Source organism: Rhinichthys klamathensis, unplaced genomic scaffold (genome assembly GCF_029890125.1).
Source record: "Rhinichthys klamathensis goyatoka isolate OS25496 unplaced genomic scaffold, OSU_Roscu_1.1 h1tg000240l_1, whole genome shotgun sequence".
Taxonomy (NCBI): Eukaryota; Metazoa; Chordata; class Actinopteri; order Cypriniformes; family Leuciscidae; genus Rhinichthys; species Rhinichthys klamathensis.
Window position 1 is genome coordinate 2,195,494 of NW_026606762.1, and position 22,709 is coordinate 2,218,202.

The 22,709-nt window shown below is 38.3% G+C and overlaps 1 protein-coding gene across 13 annotated transcripts in view; it reads right to left on the minus strand.

Moving 5' to 3' along the window:
• mical2a (microtubule associated monooxygenase, calponin and LIM domain containing 2a) overlaps nucleotides 1–22,466 on the minus strand; it is an 84,230-nt gene extending 61,764 nt beyond the window's left edge. For all 13 annotated transcript variants that reach the window (XR_008808856.1, XM_056265811.1, XM_056265820.1 and 10 more), the window contains exons 1-2: nucleotides 22,320–22,466; nucleotides 2,593–2,956 (exon numbers count right to left, since the gene is read on the minus strand). Coding sequence is in view for 12 of the 13 variants with exons in the window: in XM_056265811.1 (XP_056121786.1) it covers nucleotides 2,593–2,853 (261 nt within the window). In the remaining variant the exon portion in view is untranslated. The remainder of the gene's footprint in view (nucleotides 1–2,592; nucleotides 2,957–22,319) is intronic.
• Nucleotides 22,467–22,709: the final 243 nt, after the last annotated feature.

Here is a 22,709-nt window from a genome sequence, read left to right on the forward strand (position 1 = left end):
TGCAAGTTCCCGCAATTTCATTGCATAAAAATCCCGCATATTCCATCGCATTTTTTAAGAAAACGGGCCGCATAATCAAGGATTTTTGCCCGCAACAATCACCAAAAAACTCCGCGTTTTTCTGGAAGGACTGTTAAAGTCATTTTTTGACTGTACTAAAGCATAAAAAATACCATTATATGTTTGGAGATATTTAGGAAACATGCTAAGGTCACACACTTGTTTCTCCGAAAAAACACTTCTACAGCCAGTTATTTTACTTTGAAATGTGCGTTCCGTGTCGCAATGTCTGTTTTTGTTTTGGTCCGTGTGATTCGCCCACTGCCAATTTACTCAATAGTATTTCCACACGCCGGGTTGCCAGTTAGTGGAAAACACAGCGTATTGCAGCAATAGAAGCCAGCAAACAAACTGGGTCAGTGATTGCAGATCCAAAAAGCCTCGTCATCCATCTAAAAATCTCTACAAACAGGAGCATATTAAAACACGGATGAATCAACTCATCAATTTTAATCACCTTTTATTGTCAATTGCGCTCCCTCCTGTTGCGTGTCCTAAAGTCTTGAGTCTGAGGAGGAGGGGCGGGAGAAACAACTCTCTCCAATATTTTGAATTTGGACCACAGCAAATTCCACACAGTTCAACCGCTAACTGTCAATATTACATACTGCACCTTTAATGAGGTACTATTTTTTACGACTTTTACGATACATAAGCTAAGTGGCAGGTACATTTTGTGTGTGAAATGCAGGAAAAATAATGAAGGGATGTTATAAGTGATGTTAAAGCGTTTCAATTAAAAAATGAAAATCGTATCATCATTTACTCATCCTCATGTCATTCCAAAGCCACAAGACTTCGGTTCATATTCGGAACACAAACGATAAATATTCTCTCATCATTTTTGTCCATCCATTCAAAGTCCACGCAACCACAATTTCCAAGATTCAAAAACTACACAAAGACACTTTAACAGTAATCCATGTGAATCCAGGTCTTCTGATGAGACATGATCACCTTGGTAACACTTTACTTGAAGGGGTGTGCATAAGACTAACATGACACCTTCATAATCATGACATGACACATGTTATGAATATGAAGGAAGTTGTATGCATGTTTATGACAACTGTCATTAAGTGTCATTCGCTCAGTTATGACATTTTTAATGCAAATATGACATTGTTTGAAATGTCTTTGTTATGACACCTTGACATAAGCAAATAGATCATAACCTGTCAGAGTCGTTGTCATGACAACTTGACATTACTAAGACAACACAACCTGTCATAAACATGACCTAGCAGATTAATTATCAAACTTAAGAAAACACTTAGCTTTATTGGTTAACATTACATTAAACTGTCAGGTGGTTGGTTTTGACATTGGCTGTCATGAAGCCATTATAACTTTTTAATGACAAATTCAATTTGTACCACTGTAGTTGAGGTCACGAAAAATATTCATGACACATGACAGCCAGTGTCAAATCCAACCACATGACAGTTTAACTTAATTTAATGTCAAGTTGTCATGACAAAGACACTGACAGGTTATGATGTTATGGTTTATGTCAAGATGTCATAACAAAGACATCTTAAACAATGTCATATTTGCATTCAAAATGTCATTATTGAGCGAAAGACACTTAATGACAGTTGTCATAAACATGCATAAACCCTACTTCATATTCATGACATATGTCATGTCATGGTTATGAAGATGTCATGTCAGTCTTATGCACACTCCTTCAAGTAAAGTGTTACCATCACCTTATATGACGAACAACAGATTTAATTTAGGCATTGATTAATGCACACAGAGTACATCAAATTTGGTAAACTGAAGCTCAAACATGCGTTCCTGACATGAAAGAGCCAATGATGTTTGTTCTCAAGTGTAAAACTTGCATATTTGAGCTTGAATGACATGAGAGTGAGTAAATGATGACATATTTTTGGGTAAACTAGCTCTTTATGACGCTACAATGCTTGTTGATGATGTGTATTGTGTGAATGGGTGTGGTATGAATCTAAACCAGACATTCTACATCCGCCATGTTGGAATTGTCATGTGACCTACATTGTCAACCACATCAATGTTCAACAGCATTTTGCCGTAATCAGTAGGTCAGCTATTAGGACATTCTTCTTTTCACATAGTAGAGGATTAAACTAGATTGGTCTATGTGATTGCATCATCTATGGCAGGCAAAACAATTTGTCAGATGAAAAGCCTCACTTCAACATGAATATTTAATCCATAGCATCATTCATATCATATCCTTAGCGAAAATGGCGACTTGTGTGTCATATAATGAGCAATAGCAGTGATGTTAGCCTGACTGCAGTGCACACACACCAGTAATCAATAAAAGAGCTTGATGAGGTCGCCACTAAAACCAGAGAGCACTCGTCTAACGAACAACATGTGTCTATGATATCATATATATATAATGATGTCATAGCATACAAAAATCAAAGCCCAAAATCAGGGAAAATCTGAGAGGGAATCTAAAAATGTTTGCCAGCTCATTTGAACATCATAACATATTCCAGTATTGTTATTGTCTTGGCATTCTGCAAGCTTTACCTTAATGCCCTCACAGGCTTTGCCTTTCTTGTACTCTTTTTGGCTGGCTCTTTTGTCCAGTTTACTCCACAGGGCTTTGGCCTTCCAGCACGTCATCATGCTCTTCAAACAGCTGTAGAAGGTGCTGTGCTCCAGAGGGTCCAGCTCCAGGTAACTGCACATTATATTGAAGGCCTGTAGGGTACTTTTACAGTCAGCGGCCTGAACAAAGTTCTCAAACAGACGTCCTGCCTGGTTCTTCTCATCTTCAGCTTCGCCCATCGTCTCCTTTGTGGGAGTGTGGACGCTGTCGCTTGTGATATCTTGCTTCTTGCTCCAGTGAACAGCTACACCCACACTACGGTCTCCTCACTCATGGCGAAATCTGAAGAAAAAAGGAGAAGAATGAAATGTGTATTAGTTCAAATACTTTCTGAATAAATGAATTGGGCCTGGCTATTCAGAACTCGTCGCCACTGCTAAAGTGGTTGGGTCAATGACATGACTGTTTTTTGTTTTGTCTTTTTTAAATATATTTTCTATGACAAACATGTGTTTAATCTCTACATCAAAACTCATTTGATCTTTGGGAGAGCACAATAAAAAAACATCTCAGGGGGGTTGTGATTTTATATTGAAGTGTTATATAACATTTTTTAGAAATAGTTTTAATCGTGATCTAAAATAAAAGTTGAAATACAGTATATAAATATATATATATATATATATATATATATACACACAATATTATATATTTACAAACTTTTATGATAGGCTATATATACTGTGTGTGTGTGTGTGTGTGTGTGTGTGTGTGTGTGTGTGTGTGTGTGTATACACATATATATATATATATATATATATAATATTATATTTTACAAACATTAATGTTAGATGCGATTAATCGATTTGACAACACTGATATATATTTAAATATAATAATTTTTTCTCCCAAATTAAAGTCATATGATGTGACCAAAATGAAGGGGGGGAACAAAACACATTTTGTGCCAAGGTCAGCTTAAAATATCAGATATTTTGACCTTTTTATGAAAAGTCAAGACTACATAAGGGTGTAAAATGTCATAAAAAATAATAATGATATTTATAAAATAATAATTATTAAACTTGTAATATATAAACTATAAATAAAATATATAAAAGGTTACACAACAGAAAATGTTTATGATTGTTTTATCATTAAATTGAAAATTATATAAAAAAAACTCAAAAAAAACAATATAAAACCAACATGAATACAAAGGTTACATTTTTAAGTTTTTTTTTAAATCTCTCTTTTTTTTTTATCTGCTGCAATTTAGGTTGCCATACTATAGCCTAGGGCAGGAGGCCAAACACTGAGAAACCTACTCCTTTAAATGTCCGTAATCTGATACATTCAAAAGTACATCAACAACAACAGAAGATTTTGACAGGCCAAGCCTGTATCGGTTACATCTCGACCGCGTTTGACGTCAGATCCATGGGTTCATCCATCCGCAGAATCTTGCTGTTGACTGGAGAGATAACAGCTGATGTAACCAGACTGCCAGTCATGCACTTTTTGCAGAGCGCATAGAAAGAAAAACAAAAACTGTTTGTCTTGCGGCTTTGCCCTGCTGAACCGTGAACAGGACAGAGGTGCGCTTTTGCAGGCAGTTGGGGACACGTCGCTGCCCTGGCAAGAAACTCCGGTGGTGTGTATTTTTAGTGAACTCCCCTATAAGATTTCAAAGCCCCTCCACTTCCTCAAGATAATAAGCACACTTTAAAGACACCACAAAACATAAGCACACTTTCAAGAATAAACCTAACACCACATAGAAAGCGAGACCTTTACTGTAATCATACACATGCAGTCTGTAAATATTTCATTAGATACAAAATGTCTAAATGTTCATAATATGTAAAGTGCTGAAAACGGGATCATGTCCTTTCTGTTTGGAAATGAACACGAGAGATGCCTTGAAAGCAGACGTAGTAGGTTTGCTTTGGTAACACTAGACTCATTTTTCTCCAGAACACTTTTTTCTTTGGGATAGGACATCCTCTTGATTTTGTGGTGAGCTAGAGTCAATGCCCAGAGGTATAAAGGAGATGACAGAGCATATTTATTATCTTGCTCTTTTCATAGCCCTCTCTTTTAAAGCTATAGTTACTGTATGACTTTCTTTCTTCTGTGGAACACAAAAGGAGATATTTAGCAGAATGTCCAAGCTCCTCTAAACAAAAATAGATACTAACCAAAGGCTGTCAAATAGAGGTGTGAGATACTAACAAAAAACAAAACAATACTTTCTGTGATTTTGTAAATAACTAGATAATATTTTGCATAGTTATAGTTGGTGCCTTAAGATTTTTTTAGGGAATATAGACTTACATTTCTGTCTGTTCCTCACACAATGCTCTATGATTTGTAATTTTTTGCACAAGTCACAAGTTTTTATGGTGCTTTGTTGTCTTTTGAGAGCTTGAAAGGGGTGTGTGATTTGTATTGTCAACATAAAATCGGAATTGCTGTTTTAACTAGGGATGCACCAATGTTATCAGCCGATAAAATCTATTATTTTTACTATCGACCATCAGCCGATTATTTAAAAACTATGGAAGCTTGTTTCCGCCACTGAATAATGTTTTTTTTTTTTTTAAATTCGACTTTTTTTCTCACAATAGCGAGATATGAAGTCAGAATTGTGAGAAATAAAGTCGCAATTCTGAGAAATAAAGTGGCAATTGCGAGATATAAAGTCGCAATTATGAGAAATAAAGTCGCAATTGCGAGAAAAAAAGACTTTTTATCTCACAATTGCGAGTTTACATCTCGCAATTCTGACTTTATAACACATAATTGCGAGTTTATATCTCGAAATTCTGACATCTTTTCTCAGAATTGTGAGATATAAACTCGCAATTGCGAGTTATCAGGCCAATTCTAAGGGGGAAAAATACTTTTTTCCCCTCAGAATAGTTTATATCTCACAATTCTGACTTTACAACACGCAATTTTGACTTTATATCAATCAATTCTGACTTTATAACACGCAATTGCCACTTTATATCACGCAATTCTGACTTTATTACACGCAATTGCGACTTTATATCAATCAATTCTGACTTTATAACACGCAATTGCCACTTTATATCACGCAATTCTGACTTTATAACACGCAATTGCCACTTTATATCACGCAATTCTGACTTTATTACACGCAATTGCCACTTTATATCTCGCAATTCTGACTTTATAACACGCAATTGCCACTTTATATCACGCAATTCTGACTTTATTACACGCAATTGCGACTTTATATCAATCAATTCTGACTTTATATCTCGCAATTCTGACTTTATAACACGCAATTGCCACTTTATATCACGCAATTCTGACTTTATAACACGCAATTGCCACTTTATATCACGCAATTCTGACTTTATTACACGCAATTGCCACTTTATATCAATCAATTCTGACTTTATATCTCGCAATTCTGACTTTATAACACGCAATTGCCACTTTATATCACGCAATTCTGACTTTATTACACGCAATTGCGACTTTATATCAATCAATTCTGACTTTATATCTCGCAATTCTGACTTTATAACACGCAATTGCGACTTTATTTCACGCAATTCTGACTGTACAACACGCAATTGCGACTTTATATCACGCAATTCTGACTTTATAACACGCAATTGCGATTTTATATCACGCAATTCTGACTTTATATCTCGCAATCCTGAGAAATAAAGTCAGAATTGCGAGATGTAAACTCGCAATTGTGAGAAAAAAAGTCGCAATTACCTTTTTTATTTTTCATTCTGTGGCGGAAACAAGCTTCCATAAAAAACAGCCAATGATAAGGGCCAATTATATCCTGTCAATCAAACGAAACGTGTAACTCATGCTGTGTGTGAAGAAAATGTCTCTTGTGTTGAAGTTAAGGCGGCAATAACTAAAAATAGCGAAGTTAAAGCAGGCTCTATTCACTCTTAGTTTAAAGGTACAAACCAGTCAAGGTACTAGCACAAAAATACATGTTTTGAACAACATGAGGATGAGTAAATGAAAACCAAACTGTAATTCTCAGGTGAACTACTGCTTTAAAAATAGACATGGAGCTGAAATATGGGCAGGAGTGAATGTATCTCTGCAATTACCTGAATATTTCAGTGCTTCCATAAAGTCCTTCCCTCTCTCTCTCTCTCTCTCTCTCTCGCTCCTTGTATATAAATATCATTAATACTATTATAAACTTGCAGTCAAATATCCACTTCTACAGTGAGGCACAATTCAGTCAGCATTATGGGGAACGGTGGCAGTTCTAGGCAGGCCAGATCTCAGTGCCGGTGTGTTTTTAGGACTCTGTTTTGCTAACGGTGGACTAAGAGAGGGGATGTGTCAGCTCTTGTCATGTGGGTGTTAGACGAACTCCCTCTGGAGACAGACGCGCTAATGCTCGCGTTCACTGCATTCCAGACGCCGAACATAGCTGTCCATCAGACCACACCTCTACACTCTTATTTACATGATACGAGAACAGGCTCTGCAGAGACTCCACACTGGACGGCAACCGAAAAATACGAGGCTGCAAACAACTTAAACTTACTGGTTTGTCTTATGAAACCTACTGGATTAAGATGTAATGCTCTCACTGCATTACAAAGTTATCAAAGCATGTGATCTACAGACAGCCAAAAAGATTTTAAGTTCTATCCTTCTGAATATGAATTCTGAAGAATGGTAAATCATTCAAACTGTGTTATGTTGCATGTTTAATTGAATAGGTTGCATCCAGTTCATCTTGGAAATAAAATACTTTTGATTTCTGTGTAAAAGCTCAACGACAATCAGTGTATACGATAATGAAAAATAAAGGTTTTAAAAATCGAATTTGTGCCAAGTTATTCTTTGTACTTTTTGCATTCATGTAGTTTTTATTCAATTTTGAAAAACTTCTCAAAAAAAGTTTACATCTAATGAGTCTAAAAATGTCATGTGGTGTAACCCTTGAGTAAAGAATAACATATTGCTGGTTGGACCATCCTGAATTTTTTACTTCTCCCAAAATCAAAATGTATTGTTGTATCTCTGTTGTAATGTACAGGTAATCCAGGTGTTCAATGCAAAATGTGCACAGTACGCATACTGCAGAAATAGTAAAAATACTAATGGTGGTATGCTAATCTGACATAGCCTGAGACGTTCAGCTGAATTATTTAATTACAGAAAAGCTTGTGTTAAAGCATCATAAACATGCAACCGCTTCACCTCAATAGCATCTACAGCATCCAAACCCAAGGCAACTATACGTGGCCTTTTTAGTATGTCCGCTTGGAAAGCTAAATTAAAATGTGTCAATAACTATAACTGAGCGACTGTCAGGCTTCATGGATGGAGGAAAATGGCTATTAGATCCATCTGTTGAGGCATTCCTCTTGGGCAGTGAATACTGTCCCCTCCGTTTGCTCTTTCAGCTGAATCCTCATTGTGCTGACTTACATACCATGACTTCACGATCTGACCGAATGGAAAGGGCCAGTGCGGGCAGACGGCACTAGCCCACAGAACTCCAGTTAAATGTGCGCACATGGTCTGCACACGGGGAAAAAACATTACTGGGAATAATTGTGGCAGTGCACTTTTTAAAATACTGTTAAGTCTGCCCTTTAATGTTAAATATATCCCACAATAATAACACCAAAAGCAAGAGCCTCAGACGGCATCCATTTCTATGCACTAATACATTTTAAGTTGTGTATTATGAACCAACTACAATGAGCATTATATATCAGTAAAAATTCGATTTTTAAATGTTTTTGAAAGAAGTCTCTTATCCTCACCGTGAGGTTTTCGTTTTGTACCGTACAAGTGCATTAATTCGCCTTTGGCTAAGCCCCGCCCCCCTTAGTTACTGTTGCTACGTCCGACAAACAAACTTCATCTGGGCTCTGGTATCAACATGGCTTATGCTGTGACAGCTCTTCCTGCTGGAATTTTATCAAACTTTTATAAAGCAGCAAATAAAGTGTTCAATAGAAGTAGGCAAAAGGGCTGCAATATACGTTCGAAGGCTATATTCACGACATACAGGTGAAACGCAAGGAACAACAAGGGATCCAAATAGAGGCAAAAGCATACCGGTCACAGTCAAAAAATGAACCACCGCATATCCTACTAATCGAGACGGAGGCTGGGACTAACAATATCAAGGAGCAACACTGTTCATTCAAAGCTGGAGGTCTCTATTCACTTCTATAATCGTTATTACACAGCAAACAGACTACGCGAGTATAACGTTGTATTTATTAGCAGCGTGTGCTAGACGACACTTGTCAGGATTTGACTTCGGTTTTGGGAAGGGAAAAAAACGCACACCCCTTCAACCTCTCTGGGAAACGCGTATCTGTGTTACAAATGCCCCAGGCACAACGTTTAACCATATTTTTGATAAAACTACGACGGTATAATAGCCTGCCGAGACCAAAAATATGAGACGCCTGTGTTAAAGTCAATGGAGCGCTGTGAAAAAGTGTCGGACCTCTGTGGGAGCTCGTTCTTGGCTGCGCTGTGATTGGTCAATCTACATTCTAGGGTGTGGCTTAGCCAAAGGCGAATTGCGCTTAACTTGAAATATTGAGTAAGTTAAGTCAATTTGATTGCACTACATGGTTTAGGGTGTGGGGCTCAGTTCCCATCATGCATCATCAAAAGGATAACGAGAATGATTGAATTACCGCTATTATGTTATTGCAATGGTGGTGTCTATCAACAAATAGTCTAATTTGTATTATTGTGTTTTTAACTGCTAAATACAATTAATTACTTAGCATTAGGGTTTACCATTGACTACCATCACTTCCTTACACTGCAGAAAATTAAAGCCAAAATATCCCAGAAACGGTCGTTGCCGATTGAGTCATTTGGGTCTCCACAGTAGTGATCGTGAGGTGGAGCCGTGGTATCAAGGTCCTGCTCACACTCCCGTTACATCGTTACACACAAACGAAGTATTACACCCAATCTTAATGGCAAAACGAACATTTAAACATACATCAGCGTGAAAAGAACTACCTAAACTGACAATAACCATCTTTGGAATTTTTAGGGGGATTTTTTGTTGTTGAAGTCTTGGTGTAATTGGATTTTTTTTTGTTTAGCTTGCACCCCATAGAGTGGTGCAGGTATGATATCACTTCGTAGGTCAAAACGTGGAAGCGAGTTAGCATTTTAGCACTTACGGTTCCATCGTCCTGAAGTCAATGGGTATTTTGAATGGGGTTTTGGTTAAATGGCTGATATAAGGTCTGTGGTGAACACAAGCTCAAAACTTTTACCTTTTATTCTACGACATATTACCCCACTCGTGATTTTTTGAAGCCGTTACGTGTCTTGAAAAAGGCGGTTGCTAATAAGTGGCTAAATGTGACTACAGACGCTGTCGAGGAGATACAGCATTATTATGCTTATAACGTGCTTATACACTATTCTAACTCAAACTTTCTGGGAAAATGTTTTTAGATAAAAACTGAAAGAGTTGTCGGAAGCTCAGTGATGGTGACCCTGAAGTCATGTGACCGTTGTGTAGTTCGTTTATAGCCTACCTTTAGCTTTTTGCTTCTGGCGACTGCATTTAGGCTTCAAACTTTATAAAAGTTGTGTTCATCTGTTATAATTATCTTGATGGACATAACGTGCAAGTTTAATAAACTTTTGTTAATCACAGAGCTTGTTTTTAGCGATAATCCAAAAGCCTATGGGAAAATCCTATTGGGTTTTTGCCGAGGGAACCAGCGTGATGCTAACTGCCGGTTGGCCTACAAAGTGGCGTCATACCTGCTGAACCACTTTATTTTAGACATGGAGAGGGTGGGGTTTATTACCTATACTGCAGCCAGCCACCAGGGGGCGATTGAAATGCTTTGGCATCACTAAATCGCTTTTCTATTATTCATATATGAGACACTAATTTAGTTTTCACGTTTGGAGCCAATTTGATTAAGTTGTTTCCACACCCCTTTATTATCATGAAAGCCTTATATGTTTTTATAGGGGACAGAGTCCAATAAGACACAGTCCAGCAGCGAAAAGCAAATGGCTGCTAGAAAAACAGATCCCAGGCATGAAGCGTGCAGCCTGCTGTTGTTGCGAGAGAGTGGAGAGCTTCCCGCTATCAGACCAAACAAAAGGAAGCTGATGTCAGTGAGGAAACAGAGGGAAAGCTGGGAGCTAAATGTAATTGTTAATTGCCACCCTATACAAAGAAAACCAGGAAGGAACCCCCATCCGATACGCAGACATTGCGCCTGCTAACTGCATGGCAATCTCAGAAAACAATGTTTCCCAGCATCCCTCACGGGCTTAACCTTTCCCCAGTGCAGCAAACACACTCCCAGTGTCTCATACTCACAGTAAAGGCATTGCTTCACGAACGACTGCCAAAACAAAAGGAAGCCGTCTTGGACAGAAGTACAAACAGCGTGTTATCTAAGTGGCCTCGGTGAACGTCTCATGAGAAAGTCATTAATTCACACAGAAGTGAGAGTGCGAGACGGAGCAGCTGCGGGCCGTCTTAGAGGTCGCCTGGCTCTTTAAAATAGGAAATTTATCTTAGGACACTCATGTAAGTTTGGCAAAGCACTCTGGAGAATAACCATTTGCACAGATGATTATACAAATAGTTTTATAAGCCTCATTCCTTCACGGTGTGGTTTCGAATTAGTGAATATGATGAATGTACCATTACAGTAATGATAATTTGGACAAAAATGTGCTTAATAATATTAAAAGTGAAAAAACTAATGGTTTTTATTAAAAAACGTATTTGTTTATTACACAAACTGCTTGGAATCACATCATACTCTATAGGGCACAGCTGATTGGTTCCTGCTGTATCAGTAGCCAATGAGCTCGCTGCTCTACATTCAAATACCTTCAGAAACCCTCCACCTTCCCCAGCTCCACCTGTATAGATCTGCTACGGGTAATTCATCATGTACACTATATTGTAGAGCAGCAGCATGTCTTACTTGCTCACAGCAGTGTGTGGTGTGTGTATTATTGGCAGTAGCAAGTCCCGTACTTGCTCTACAGCAGCAGCAACAAATGCATTTTTATCTCTCACTTGATTTTGTTAACACTATCGGTTAGGTTTAGGGTCGGGTTTAGTGTAGGAATAGGCCTATGTTATTTTCAAATGCGATAGAGCATTAACCTTTTATCGCCACTCACTGGATATTTAATTTCCAAACTGCCATTATACGTACAACATTCAACGTAATAAAATGTTGGCGGATTCACTTTCGTCTGTTTTGGATAAAACTGAACTTGCTTTTAGCGCCACTCACTGGACATTTCACTTTGAATGAGTCGCAACGTAATATTTTGCAGTATTTCCAACAAGGCAGCACTTGATTCTGACACGTAATAATAAGTGCTCTGATCAACCGCATGTCCCCAGTCAGGACAAGCATTGACATAAAATTACATAAGCGTCCTATGATGGGCTCTGAGGATCAACTTGCATTACAGCAGGGCAGAAATAGTAAGGCAAAAGAATTGGGGCTCAGAATAGACAGCTCTCGTGTTCCAGGAGAAAAGAAAAACACATGGCCATGCAGAACAACCGCTACCTGTTACAGGCCGCCTGAAGCCCACTGTGGCTCCTCACTGTGGCCCCGGAGACCAGTACATGTCAGCATACCTTTGATGCCGTCCCAATCATATAGATGTCCCAATCACATTCTTGTAAATGAGGGATCATGTACATTCACAGTCTTAGGACAGGGGTTTCCAAACTTTTTTACTTGTTTAAAGGTCCCGTTCTTCGTGATCCCATGTTTCAAACTTTAGTTAGTGTGTAATGTTGTTGTTAGAGTATAAATAATATCTGTAAAATTATAAAGCTCAAAGTTCAATGCCAAGCGAGATATTTTATTTAACAGAAGTCGCCTACATCGAACGGCCCGTTTGGACTACATCCCTCTACTTCCTTCTTTAATGACGTCAGTAGAACAGTTTTTTGACTAACGTCCGCCCACAGGAATGCTCCCTCAACTTGCGCACTTCTTATAAACTCAGCTCTTACGGTGATTTTCGGAAGTAAAACTGACGCTTCATCTTTTGTGTGATGTACAATAAACTTTATTAAACTCATCAGTATATGTTTGATCATCATTCGGACCTGGTCCGAAACAGCAGACTTGTAGGCTATTAATAAATAATGGATACATACAAGCAGATGACAAATACGTTATAATAACCGTAATTAAACTACTAAACTGTACCTGTTCCATCTCTATACAGCACTCTGACTCTGTAGGCATTATTGTCCGACTCGAAATGAACACCGTTACTGAGAGTTTCTGATATTATCATCATTCCGTGAGATGAAATTGTCCTGAGAGACTGAGCGCGAGCTCATGAAGCTCCGCCCCCTGTGCCGGCAGCAGCAGCTTATTTGCATTTAAAGGGCACACACTAAAACAGCGCGTTTTTCTGAGCCCCAAAAAATGACAATTTAAACATGCTGTAAAAAATGATCTGTTGGGTATTTTGAGCTGAAACTTCACATACACACTCTGGGGACATCAGAGACTTATTTTACATCTTGTGAAAAGGGGCATAATACGGGACCTTTAAAGATGAACTAAGTAACTTTTTTACCTTAACCGAACAGCTTTGGAGTCATTGTAATGTTTATATTACTGATTTCGTGTTGAATGGTGGTCGTCTCGCACCCCCCTGGTGCCTGTGAGCCGCAAAACCACCCTTGCAACTTTGGGCCGGCGGGCAAATCTGATAAAATTCTGCTAAAATGAGCATCAGACAGAAATAACCCGGCGCCGTATACATGTGGTGTTCGAGGCGCACATACAATACAGACTGCCGACAGTTAAACAGGGCGCGGGCAGCTCTTAAAGGGGCCATACCTTATTTCCACTCGGTACAGCGTCCATCCTACTGAACAGGTACCGGTGTACAGGGGGAGGGGATCCGGCCGTGAGTGCGAGCCATCTCTGCGTGAGTGATATTCACGACTGTACAAGTACAACACAGCGACTCTAGGGGTCGCTGTTTGACAAAAACGGAATTCCTACTTAGTGCTGCTTTAAAGCTGCCGTCGGCAACATTTTTTTGATCATATTCAGTGAAATCGACACTATAATCTGACAGAACAACATAAATAAAGTGGTTTTAGAAAAAAACCCGAGCTTCTAACTCCACCTGGAGCGTGTTATTTGTTTTGCAAAAATCCACAGCTCTCGGATCATCGGGTCCAATCAGCGCAGGGGGGTGTGAGATATGACTGTCAATCACAGATCGGGCACACGCCACCCCTCGCGCACGTTACAATCACACATGCACACGCCTGAAGTTCGCGGAAGTTCGCGCAGTAACGAAGAGTGATGGCGGAAAATCAAGTACGCTCATTTAGAGTATAAATGACGTTAGCAATTGCAATCTATCGGTAGATTAGCCAGGACAGCATACCTCCAAATACTCCATGGTGTTGATGGATGCTGATGAGACGGGCGCGTTCCAGGGCTCTCAAGTTTTGAAGACAGGTAAGAGTGACACCCAGCCGACGGGGGGTTGGATACATTTTTGTCATTGGTTGTTGCGTTAAATCTTACCCAGATACAATAGTGCTATTTTCTGATTGGCTATTGTGTAGCTCGACGAACAACACCAGAGGAAACGCGCTTGATTCATGCCGGTTCCACAGTGAGAGCGGTGCGGCCAGAGTTTTGGGCGCTGCGGCATATTAAATATATTTCAAATAGTTTTTCAGCGTGAGAAATACAATGTGTGGCGGGAGAGCGTGACAAAAGACCGAAATGAGTGACTGTCACGCTCAATGCGTGACACTTGAGAGTCCTGGCGTTCACTGAAAATCTGGTGCACACGCACTGACGAGCATGAACTGGGTGGGAGGGTATCCGTTGATAGTGGGGGAGGGGCATGAGAGTTGTAAACATTCAAAATTTTCCTAAATCCACTCAATCTGCCAGACTTGCCGACTGGAGCTTTAAGTGCTTGAAGTACCCCTGAGATTTTAAGTTCATATCTCAATATTTTAACAACACGTTTGTATATACAGTCCCTCCAGGATTTCACGATTTTTTTGTGTGATTTTTGCGATCAAAATGACTGATTTTGTGGTGGTAATTTCCAGAAATTTGTGAAAAAATTTGCGATTTTTATATTTTATAATTAGGACATCACATTTACCATAATAGTATTATGTCAGATGCACAATAGTCATACATGACACAAATGACAAACAAATTGCATAAAGCTTGTTTATTTGGTCTAATCAAATTCTTTTTTTAAAATTGTGCTGTAGCCTATTGTTGTTGCTTGCTTGAATAATATTAACAACACTGACAACAGCAGGTAAATTAGGTTACTGTCACTTTAAGACCTACTACAGTAATGACAAACGTCCCAATCAGTTATTACTGATTGTTTTACATAAATACTTGCCAAGATTAATATTTTGAAGTAATTGTAGCTATGTGTATTTGTTCAAGCGCTATAAAGAGAATTCAATTTTCTAACTAGGCCGACAGGCGGTGACACGCAGTCAGTCAGTCAGTCACACACACACACACACACACACACACACGCTTGCAGTCAGAGACAGACTGTCACTCGACTGGCTGAAATTAGTTCTCTTTCACGGTATGCTGCGCTTTTAAGAATTCTTTTTAGTACCATCGAGCATATCATACTTTTTGTTATGTCATTCAATCATGTTAAATGCGTTAATAAGTTTGCCGTATCCCAATGGAAACCTGGGCGGTTATGTGAGAGGGCAGGAGAGACGCATTTTCTTTCGCCATGTTTCTGACAGACCGCTCACAGACATCACGCGTGCGCAACATCTGTATCCACGTAAAAATGCATTGAAACTTTAACTAGATACATTTCAATTGAGTGATTATAATTTAATGTTTTATGAGGTCATTTTTTTAATTTTTGTGATTATTTTGCGGTTAAATTAGGAATTATGCAGGATCGCAAAAAAAATGCGACATTTTGTTGATTTTGCGTTGTATTCAGCGATCGCAGAATCGCGAAAAACTGGAGGGACTGTATATATATTCACGGTTGTCTTACGTTGGTTAATGGTCACATGACATGCAGGTCTCTTTTTTTTTTCAGTAAATGTTATATTTTGATTTTTTTTGTTTTTATTTAAAGGGTTAGTTCACCAAAAAATGAAAATTCGGTCACATTTGTATCACATAACCAGCTCCATTTTCAGATGTAGTAAACTTGTTCGGTAGCTCACCTTGTAGAGCACTGCACAATGTGGAGCTCTTGGGTACGAGTTCTACACGAATCACTATAAAATAGCGCTGATTTCATTAAATATATCTTTCATTTGTGTTCTTACGGGTTTGGAACGACATGGGGGTAAATAATAACAGAATTTTCATTTTTGGGTGAACTATCCCTTAAAATACAGGGCTGCACAACACAAAAAAATTATATTGCGATTGTATTGTCGGACTCGGATATGGCAATTTTAATACGACATTTCATCTCGCTGCTGCTGAAACTAACTCTAGACCTCTTTCAGGGTATTTCTTATTAGTAACTCTAATTAAAAAAGACATAAATAAAGACAAATATATTACTGTTGTAAATTATAGTTGTACTATAAAATAAAAAAAATGATAAATTCTTCACTTTGAAATGTTCAAAAACCCTCAAGCTATTAACATTTCAAATCCCCAAGTTTTTATTTTGGAGGAATACTGGTGAAATTCTGTAAACTTCTGTCCACAGAAATGTTTATGCAAAATTATGTATAAATAAAGCACATATTGCATTTAAAAAAATGCACATTATACTCACAGCACATATAGAGATGGAGTTTTTAAAAAGCACCATTTAATGTGAACCGTGCAGTTTAATCACACTAAGCTATATTGCAAATTCTATTTTATTTTGATAAATTGTGCAGCCTCATGATTTTACATTCAGTTTAATTAATTATTAGCTTGTCATCAACTGGCGAACCCCCCGCAGTTCCCTTACAATGTTTAGGTGACAGGTGACAGTAGTGGAGAACAAAAAACTTGGGATAAACCATACTGGCCTATTTAAATGAGCACAATACATGATATTTAATCAAATATATTCCAAATTTGAATACTAAAATGGAATTCTGTAGAAAACATTGAAGTGATTAAGACTAGGAACATGTAAGTAAATAGGCAGATAACATTCGTGTTGATGGTTTTGTGTATCGTTCACGTTGAATCAAAAGCTTTTGTTTTTTTACCAAAGTAATTGTCAGTTCCTCAACATGCCATCTGAACATATGCTTATTAATGAGACTTCATTATATTTTTGAATAGAGTCATGCACATATTCACCCACCTGGAAGACGCTGAACAGGAAACATGGACTCATGGAAAGGTGCTTTTACAGTGGAAAAGGAAAGTTCACAGGTCTAATCTAAAACACGGCTCCAGCTTGACGTGCTACGTCATGTTTTTTGATCCAGTTGCCACGGAGACCCTAAATATTTTGTTGAGCATGATTGTATTAAAACAATTTACTGTGCTAGTTGATGATGAGTTCATAGAGAAGCACTGTTTTTATTTTAGTATATGGCTTATATAGTGTAACCGACTGCAGTTTAGAAACCGTTTACAAACTCCCTGAGCAGCAAACTCATGTTTAAATCAAGCTTTGTTGAAAACCACTAATTACAAACTGAGACAGAGCTACCAGTAAATGCACTTTCAATCCAACACTGAGAGGACTTGCAACAGAACACTTTCAATGGCTCATGAAACACCAAAAACCAAATACATGCCAACAGTTTTAACTTTTTTTTTTTTTTCAGTTTTAATGTTACTAGATGGATGCTAAGGTGGTTATTAGGACTTTGCCAGGTGATTGCTTACTGACTCTTTTCTGGTCCCTAGATATGCCTCACATCCCTCCTTCAATGTGGGATTCGAAATTGTAACTGATTGCTTAGAAAAGAAATCCCACAACTCTCTCAACAAGCCGTATTATTCAAGCTTTATACTACAGGGCTGTTGAAAGCTTGATTCTGATTGGCTGACGAGCATTTAAAGGTGAACTAAGTAACTTTTTAACCTTAACAGGACAGCTTTGGAGTCATTGTAATGTTTATATTACTGATTTCGTGTTGAATGGTGGTCGTCTCGCACCCCCCTGGTGCCTGTGAGCCGCAAAACCACCCTTGCAACTTTGGGCGGGCGAGCCGCCGGCCTCAGTGTTAGGAAGTATCGTGTGATATCAGGTCTCGCGAGGTAACGAATTGCTTTACGGCAAAAAACAGATCTGATAAAATTCTGATAAAATGAGCATCAAACAGAAATAACCCGGCGCCGTATACATGTGGTGTTCGAGGCGCACATACAATACAGACTGCCGACAGTTAAACAGGGCGCGCGCAGCTCTTAAAGGGGCCATACCTTATTTCCACTCGTTACAGCGTCCATCCTACTGAACAGGTACCGGTGTACAGGGGGAGGGATCCGGCCGTGAGTGCGAGCCATCTCTGCGTGAGTGATATTCACGACAGTACAAGTACTCCACAGCGACTCTAGGGGTCGCTGTTTGACAAAAACGGAATTCCTACTTAGTGCTGCTTTGATGTGTGCAATTGTTTTTTAGGAAATGCACAACTGAAGTAGTTCCAGGCAGGTTTTGACCGCATTACAGTTCCATATCACTTCGCCAATTGATTTCAGGTAGTGTCTCAAGGCCTTCCTTACTAGCTCTAAAACGATGTTTTGGGATTGGCGACGGAGGCTTGGGATGAGATGCGTAAGAAATAAGTCCGACACACAACATTTTAAGGACAAAAATCTGACAAAGAACTAGTGCAAGTGCAAGCAGAGGCCTGTTCTGTTGCATGTCCTGTTTTAAGTGAAACGGGCAAAACATAACAAAGGCCGCTACTGGATAATGTAGTAGAAGCGAACAAACAGTAGTATTAGTCAATTATTCCTTACATCCTAATCAATTATTCCTTCCATTATCCATGTCACAGGACAAACACACTAAAGTGTAATATGTAGTTTTAGGGGTTTGTTTAAATCACTAGGTATTAAAAATATAATAGGTAGAAAGTGCAAAACAAGGTTCACCAACTGCCTTTTTTTTAACACACCAAATAAGGGGACATCATTGGCCAGCGTATTTACACAGAGTATAAAAACAAATTTCTAAGTATAACAGATTCCCAATATCAATATATATATATATATATATATATATGTACAACATGATTGGCTTCATGTCTTGCCAAAAAAGCATTCTTTCCACACTATTTTTGTGCTTATATCAACATGGCAAAGCTCCTCAGTAAAAATTCCTTATTTAACAGTAACACATGGACTAACTTCTGACAAATGAGGGTGTTGGAGTACATAGTGTCCAGGACACACAACTGGCAGAGTGAGCTTGTCAGTGTCTGATCTAGACGGATTCAGCACTGCTGCTCTACAGTGGCCAAATGCACTGACCGTTATTGAGGAAATTCCACCCAACCAGACAGAAAAGGTGGTTTAAATAAAAATGCAATGAACGTTTATCTGTCTCACTGTCTGTTGAATGCTATGTGGACTGTAATAGGAATGCACCTCAATGCGTTTGTAATAGGGCTGTATGTAATCATATCATTTATACAATATGCTGGTTCATTTTGTGGGCGTGCAAAAACATGAATCTGGTACTTACAGATTGAATTCCTCTGACGGAATAACTTTTTTATGGCATGATTAATAGCATTGTTTTTACTTTTCATAATTAGATTCCAAAAAAAAAAAATCTGCTTTTTTATTAACAAGTGTGAATCATCTTATGAGGTAAGACATGCATTTATTGGTCATCCGCAGAGGAAGTTGAATCACAAAACCCACAGGCCTTTACCAGAGTTAAACTGCATGAACCCTTTACTTGAAGTCTATTTATAAAGCATCATAAAGATAATCTTAAATAATAGACATTGTGATTATGCATTATGTTGTTTCATAAATAACTGTAACTACAGTGCCACAGTTAAAATCCATCATAATACTATTTATGGTTAAATCTTTAAACAGTATGTCAAATTATAAATGTCAAATCTTAAAACTAAAGGTTCTTCAATGGTCTTTTGTTACTGAGATGACTACATTGATCAGAAGAACGTCAATATTTAGCTTGATTGTCATCTCCAAAAAGCAAACTTCAGGTTGAGCGTAAACAATTCTGTGTTTAAAGTCCAAAAGGTGAAAATGTGTCGAATATCCAAAGGGTGAATTTACCGCTTTCCAATATTCACTGTCTGGATTATATTTCTAAAAGTCTCACTGAGATCTTGACAAAGAAAACTGTGAAAATCAAGTGGTGTAAAATCTACTAAACTTCACACAAGTTCATGTGCAGGTTACTGAACGAGCCACTGATTCATTGAAGAAAAAAAGGAGTATTATCTTTCTCACACTGAGAACAACCAATCATTCATCTCTCTACCTCCTCCTTCTCACTCCCTCTCTCTCTCTCTCTCTCTCTCTAACTCTCTCTCATCAAAAGATACGAGTCTCAAAGGGGTGGTATAATGCCCCTTTTTACAATATGTAAAATAAGTCTCTGATGTCCCCAGAGTGCGTGTGTGAAGTTTTAGCTCAAAATAATATTCAGATAATTTTTTACAGCATGTTAAAATTGTCTCTTTTCGAGTCATTTTTGGTGTGTCCCTTTAAATGCAAATGAGCTGCTGCTCCCGGTACAGAGGGCGGAGCTTCAAGAGCTTGTGTGTGTGTGTGTGTGTGTGTGTGTGTGTGTGTGTGTGTGTGTGTGTGTGTGTGTGTGTGTTAGCAGCTCCAATTACCTCACGCAGACATGCTCTAAAATGTCAGAAACGGTTCTGCCTTTTATGTTTAAACTGGAGTCGGACAAAGATGGAGAGACTCACGAAGAAGCGACAACACGTAGAATGCAACAGGACGTTTCTGAATGGTTAGTTGATGAATTTATGTTGCTGATGTGGAGTTAAGTATCTTCAATTCGCATATTCTGTCATGATAATCTATAAAATCGCTCGTGTGGGAACTGTTGTAAGTCGAATACAGAGTGACACTCTATTTCATGTGAAAAGACGGATGCTACAGTTTGAGCAGACTCTTCTACAACAGCTCTTCCTCTTCTCAACATGGACTGTGTGTTTCTGGGGGCGGGGTTTATGTAAATTCTAGGGTTGGTGAGGTCACTAACCCGTGAGGAATGTCGTGTAGTCCCTACCAGCCGTTTGTTGTAGTCCTTAAAAAAAATTATTTCTTTAACAGCAAATATCTCCCTTAGCTTTGAACTTTGAGCGTTGTAACTTTGGAGAAGTTGTTTAAGCTAACACAGCAACATTACACACTAACTAAAGTTTAAAAAGTGAAATCATAATCAACCACCCCTTTAAAAGGATTAGAAGGTCCAAAACAAAAGATGAAATGGATATATATATAAATTGACAAAAGCATAATGCTTTTTTAGATTTCATACCGGATGTGATTCTATTAAGAGAAGTAGCCTATAGGTGCAAAACTAATATTTCATACTTTTATACACAGTGACCCCGAAAAGTTTGGATACTTAAGTCACACTTGTCTCGTTGTCTTTGCATCTGCAAACAAATGATGCTAGAGATCATTTCCATTCTTCACTTTTTAATTTTGTAATTAAAACCAACTGGCTCCAATTTTAGTGGATGCCTTAAGAAACTGACATGTTCCACTAACATTTGACAAAAAGTATGTTGTAATTTATAAACAATATTGTTTAGACAATGTTATTTTAGAATTTAAACAAAAGTTGTTATAATGCTAAGATATTAAGACATTTTAAGTGTGGCTTAAGTGTGTGAATACCTTTGGTGTCACTGTACTTCATCTCTCTCTCTCTCTCTCTCTCTCTCTCTCTCTCTCTCTCTCTCTCTCTCTCTCTCCCTCTCTCTCTCTGTTGAACTTGTGCCTGGTGTGTCTGTGTCCAATAACTGACATACACACTTAAAAATAAAGATTTCAAATGGTGTTTTTGCAGAGATTTCAAAGAAAAACCATGTTGGCTTCCCCAAAGATTAAAACAACCACTGTTTTTCTTAGTGTGAACAACATATAGGCTAAGATATAACCTTTTTTCAATGTAAAGAAAGTGTTGTGCTATAAAAAGGTTGCCAATAAACAACCTTTGTTTTTAAGTAACTAGAACTGCGCCCTTAATAACAATTCGTTTGATTATTAAATAACAATGAAACTCATTTAAAAAAAAAACGTCAGACAGACGTTTAAAAAATAAAAAAGAGAAGCAGCTTCCTCTCTATATGGAGATGCCCTACTAAACTATTTTACTTAAGCTTACTGACATTGAATAAACTAAAAATATGTATCAGATCACGACAGCTAATCTTTCATGTTTGCTTCGTCAACTTAGCCTAACTAATCAATAAATGAACCAGACGTAGGCTATATTGACACCGATTTGTTGTGGCGGCACTGTTTCAAAATATTTGTAGACTAAAAACGTTTTACAGCAACGATGTAATATAGGCTAAAATCGCTTTCTGCAGGTGAAATTGAACCGAAACAACCTGTCATTAGAACTCAATGGATAGTTATGATTCTACTCAGAGGAAGAGCGATTCAATAGGCTGTTCACAAAATACAGGCTTATAAATACTAAAAATAAGTATTTAAAATAAGTAAAAGGCACCTACTTTTCATTATAAGTCCGTGAGGGATTGAAGGCACGGGTACAGTACAGCGGTTCCGTGTGTGTGTGTGTGTGTGTGTGTGTGTGTGTCTGACAGTCAGTCAGAAGTGAGAGCCAGTGAAGCGCGCGCGTGTTGATCTGTTGAGTGACTCTAGCTGGAGGCGTGTGTGTGTGTGTGTGTGTGTGTGTGTGTGTGTGTGTGTGTGTGTGTGTGTGTGTGTGATCCGCAATCAGACCTTCTCTTTCACAAGACACAAAATATACTGGCTATCATCCAGTTAAATGCGAGGAAGGTTTTCCTATTGGCTGTGTGTAGGCTATTTTATAGTGGAGGGAGGCAGAATAATGTCCAAATGAACTGTTACCCGTGTTCGTTCAATTTGAAATCACTTCA